Source organism: Ceratosolen solmsi, unplaced genomic scaffold (assembly GCF_000503995.2).
Source record: "Ceratosolen solmsi marchali unplaced genomic scaffold, CerSol_1.0 scaffold47, whole genome shotgun sequence".
In the NCBI taxonomy this organism is placed as follows: Eukaryota; Metazoa; Arthropoda; class Insecta; order Hymenoptera; family Agaonidae; genus Ceratosolen; species Ceratosolen solmsi.
The window spans coordinates 2187165-2191795 of NW_011948419.1; the positions used below are offsets into that span (position 1 = coordinate 2187165).

Genomic DNA, 4631 nt, shown 5'->3' on the forward strand with positions numbered 1-4631 from the left:
GCAAAAGATAGTTCGAATAATAAAAGTATTATTTAAAAATATACTTTTTATCATGATATGAGGTTAAATGAGTTAAACATTTGTAATTACAGATTCATACTTGTAAAGATATGTTAAAGAAATCTGAAATATTTCCGGATTGCGCTTATATATTTAGACAAATTGCGAGCAGGCTTCTTTTGCATTAATTTATGTGGCTATTAAGAAGTCAGTATGTATATATTATACGTACAACAGGTAAATAGTTGTATGATAAGAAGCTCGTGCAGGATATACATTCCCCGAGTGAACCTACACCACTAACAAGTAAACGCGTAGTACGAGTCAAGGCTACGTTGTTCTAGAAATCCGGCGTCTTTATTATCTCTCTCTCTCTCTCTCTCTCTCTCTCTTTCTCTCTCCCTCGCTATCTTTCAATTTGCTATTGTACAGTCTAGGTAGTGTGTTATGCTCACATTTATGTTTTATGTTATTATTATATTTGAAGATATGAAAAAAAAATTCAAAATTTATATACGAATAGTTAAAAAGTATTATTAATAATATAATATTGCACATTGAAAAATTTGATTATAAAATACTTATAATATAAATTATATTAAATATTTTCAATATATATATATACTTAAGACTATATATATATATATATATATATATATATATATATATATTCTGAAAAGCTATTCAGTTAAAAAAATTAAAGATTAAATTATTAATTCATGCATACGTGAATTAAATTAAATATTGGTAACTAATTTTTTCTGAAAATTAATAAAATTTATATTTTGTTCTTATGGAAGTTATTTATGAAATAATTTTTAATTTATTTTATCCATTTTATAAATGTGTAATAATATTAACTTCATCATTAGGTGATTTAATTTTAATTTATCATTTATTTCATTCATAAATATATTTCCAATTCACTTTAATATTCAATTTATTCATATATTAATTGAGATTTATTAATGTTTAAAAATGTTTATGTGTTTGTTTGTTTGTTTGTTTTTTTTTTGTAAATTATTATTTGTAAATTAAATTATTCAAATTCATTATGATGTTATATCTGTTAAGTAATTGTTATTTAAATAATGAATTTATCTTACTGAATCAATTAGCAAGTAATTAAGGTTAAATGTAATATATTAACACACAGTTAATATGCTTTTTCCAAATATAATAACAAATATATTTAACAAATTGTAATTCTGATCTTGTAATGATAAAATTGATTATTTAATTTAAATTAAAATTATAAAGAAATTTTTTTTACAATTCTAATAAAAAAAATATAATCTTTTGAAAGTGGTTATTTTTTTCTTCAAATTATATTGGTTTTGTTAGAAACATTAATAATGTAATTAATTATGTTATGAATTAAAACTTTATAATAATATGTGATTGCAATTTTATTTTACTACTACAATTGAAATTAATAAGAGTAAAGTTAAACTGCAATAACAATACTATAAAAATTTTACATTAAAAAAAAAAAAAAATGTTATGTGAATTTATGTGTGCGCATACGTTTTTTGTGTGTTCATATTTCATTAAAAAATACCCTTTTCATTCATATTCGACTAAAGTTCCAATAGCATCTTCTTTCACATCAATGCAAATTTACTTTTTATTATTTTTATTTATCAGTATAATTTATACACCTTTCTCTTTTTACTTTATGGAATCACCGGGGATTACCGTTACAGTTCACCTTGCATCAAAGTCCTACAATACTTACAAACATGCATACATTTAGCATTGATTAAAGAAGTTGAAAGAAGGGAAAAAAGAAGCAATGAGATATATACGATTGAGTAAACTCACGGTTACTTAAGAAATTCTAATATGGCAAAAGAGAAGCTATTAAGTACTAATGGCTACATACTACCTCTCATATAATTTCTAATAGCAATTTCTTTACAATTATTAAAGCATTTAATAACTTTGTTAGTGATATCTAAAAGAGTAAAATAAAGAGACACAATATTAAATGAGTTTCATATATTTTTCAAACACGTTACTTTGCATACACTTTATTACTGTAAAAATGAAATGAAATGAAAATATTTGTGATTTGTAATCTGGTATATAAAAAAATGTTGCATCTCATTGATTAAATTGTAAATTAAATGTAATATACTTAAATAAACATATATCTTTTAATATATTAAATACATATTAATTGCTAAATATTTTAATTAATAAGAAGAACAGTAAAGTAATTTATTTTAGTTTATTTAAAAAATAGTCAAAGAGATTCGCAAAGTAAATTACATTATGATTTTGTATTTATATCGTGTATTTATTTTCAAAAAGTGTTATATTGTTATATAAATTTTGTTTGTATCGAGCAGCTTATATTATAAATTGTGAAAAAATTTATTAGCAAAATAATCCTTAATATATACAATAGGATCCAACAAACATTATATAAAAGTATATAATTCTAATTCATATAAATTATGTTACACATATTTTAGTTGTTAATTTGGTAAAAGTAAAGTAAATATTATTGAATACAGAATTGAATATATAGCCATATTGTAAATATTGCTCGTACAGATGTGAAATATTTAAGTTTAGATAATATACTCTTCAGTTTCGTGTCAATCTTTACAGATCATACGTAATTGAGCTATCAATCATGTATTTAGAGATTATCAGACGATATTTTCAATTTACTAAACGTCCATTTTTAGTTGAATTTGTTGTGCATGTGATAGAATAAAATCATGCATTTAAATAATGTCCGTATTCAGTGATACATGTATAGTATTTGGAGCCATTTTCGGTGTTATCAGTGTATATCTAACACCATATCGAATTGGAAGTGTATCAACTCATAATAAAAGAAAAAGTAATGGATTCATAAATTTTATTAATAAACATATATTTCACTTATGACGACAGCGATTATTCAAGCAAAATATAGCGCATACGAGCGTATACATAATATTTCGCTCTGTACTATCACTATAATATATGAACAATATCGTGTAAAATTTTATCACTCGAGTTTCATAATCTAAGCAATCTTCAATATGATGAGAATCAAAAAAAAAAAAAAAAAAAAAAAAAAAAAAAAAAAAAAAAAAAAACAATAGGCTAAGCAGAAAATATTGATTAATGTGAAAGGCATAAAATATAGTTATTAATATATTACGTATTAAATATTGTCTCTTTATTTCCGTCTTCTAAAATGTCTTAATTTATAAATGATATAATATCTGATTAGTATTAAAATGACGAAAGCATTTGATAAGAAACTTTTAAAATAAATTAAAAAAATTATTATAACGTATAGTATTACAACTATGTTTCAGAATGTAATAATAAAAACAGATCAACAATTATTGTTCCCGAACAATCTCGTAAATTTGTGAATAATGAATCGGCCACAAAATTTTACGGAGATACTACTTTGAATGATGTTTTAGGTATGATCAAAATGGAAATTTCAAAACTTTTGAAGGCAGATAAGTGGACAATTATTCTTCCAAAAGAAAAAATTTCAGAAGCACTACCTGATTTTTGTGATGCTAGAAATCAATTTACGACAATCAACAGTAATGTAATAATTCATCATCCCGAACATTTGCTTATTACAGTTTAGTTTATTAATTCACACTTTCTTTTTCTCAGACTTCATTCGAATCATTGGAATTTAATGGTATTCAAGACGACTGTACAGAGTATAAAGATATTCCTGATATATTTTTGTCGGCATCCAAGTGCAAGAAAAAGAGGAAGAAAAAGAAACGACGAAAATTTTACAAAGGTAATAATATTCACACAATCTTATGAATAACTGCTGAATGTATTAATGAAATTTTTTATATCTGCACATCGTTGTAGTGTGTTTGTTATCTCAATAGATTATAACACAATTTTAAACGATAATTATTATTGTTAAATATATACTGCTGTTAATGTAGTGAATTATATTAATGTACAATAAATAAAGATAAATAAATGATAAATTATTGAAAATTTTGAAGTTAAGGTAAGGTAAGAACGCTAAGGTAAAAAAATATTATTTATACTTTATATTTTTAATTATTGCAGGGATTAGCTGTTTAGGCGTCCCCAAGGATGATAAATATTTAATAAATCTTCCAAGGCAGTCGACGCTTATTAATTCGAAAAGTAAAAAAAATTCAAAATGTGTTATATTAGGTGAAGATACCTTAAATGAATTGGAAACCTTTGCAGCTGATTCTGGATATAGTGTCATAACAATTCAAAATGATAATATTGAATTTAGCTTTAAAAAGTCTAAGAGTCCCATAAATCGACTATTTCATGAAGTGAAAAGATTTTTAGGATTGAAAAAAAAAAATAATAAAGAGAATAATAATTTTTCGACATAATTTCGGTGTTATAACAAATGGAAATAATAATATTACAATGTTACAATTCACTCATTGCCGTTTCTATTTTACTTCAAAATTGCAGATTGCAAGTGCAGATGCAAATTTATAGATCCATAGAAATGTATTTATAGAAATGCTTAATTTATATTTATAAAATATTGCTTTTATGAATGAAATCTCGTATTTATATTTTATCATATCTTCATTATCAATTTTACAATTTCTAAAATTGAAAATATTCTTATTTTCTAAATTTTC

The 4631-nt window shown here is 23.1% G+C and overlaps 1 protein-coding gene across 1 annotated transcript; it reads left to right on the top strand.

The window, feature by feature from the left end:
- Positions 1 to 2617: 2617 nt before the first annotated feature.
- Positions 2618 to 4370, top strand: LOC105360533 (uncharacterized). The gene is made up of 4 exons (XM_011497455.1): positions 2618 to 2857; positions 3438 to 3571; positions 3643 to 3778; positions 4066 to 4370. The coding sequence occupies exons 1-4, from the start codon at positions 2746 to 2748 to the stop codon at positions 4368 to 4370; spliced, it is 687 nt and encodes a 228-aa protein (XP_011495757.1). The 5' UTR covers positions 2618 to 2745.
- The last annotated feature ends 261 nt before the right edge of the window (positions 4371 to 4631 follow it).

What these genes read in the sequence shown, in the direction of transcription:
- LOC105360533 (XM_011497455.1), top strand. Translation starts at nt 2,746, where the DNA reads ATGTCCGTATTCAGTGATACATGTATAGTATTTGGAGCCATTTTCGGT. An exon ending in TTACGACAATCAACAGTAAT is followed by an intron (nt 3,572 to 3,642) that starts GTAATAATTCAT and finishes TCTTTTTCTCAG; the next exon opens with ACTTCATTCGAATCATTGGA. An exon ending in ACGACGAAAATTTTACAAAG is followed by an intron (nt 3,779 to 4,065) that starts GTAATAATATTC and finishes TAATTATTGCAG; the next exon opens with GGATTAGCTGTTTAGGCGTC.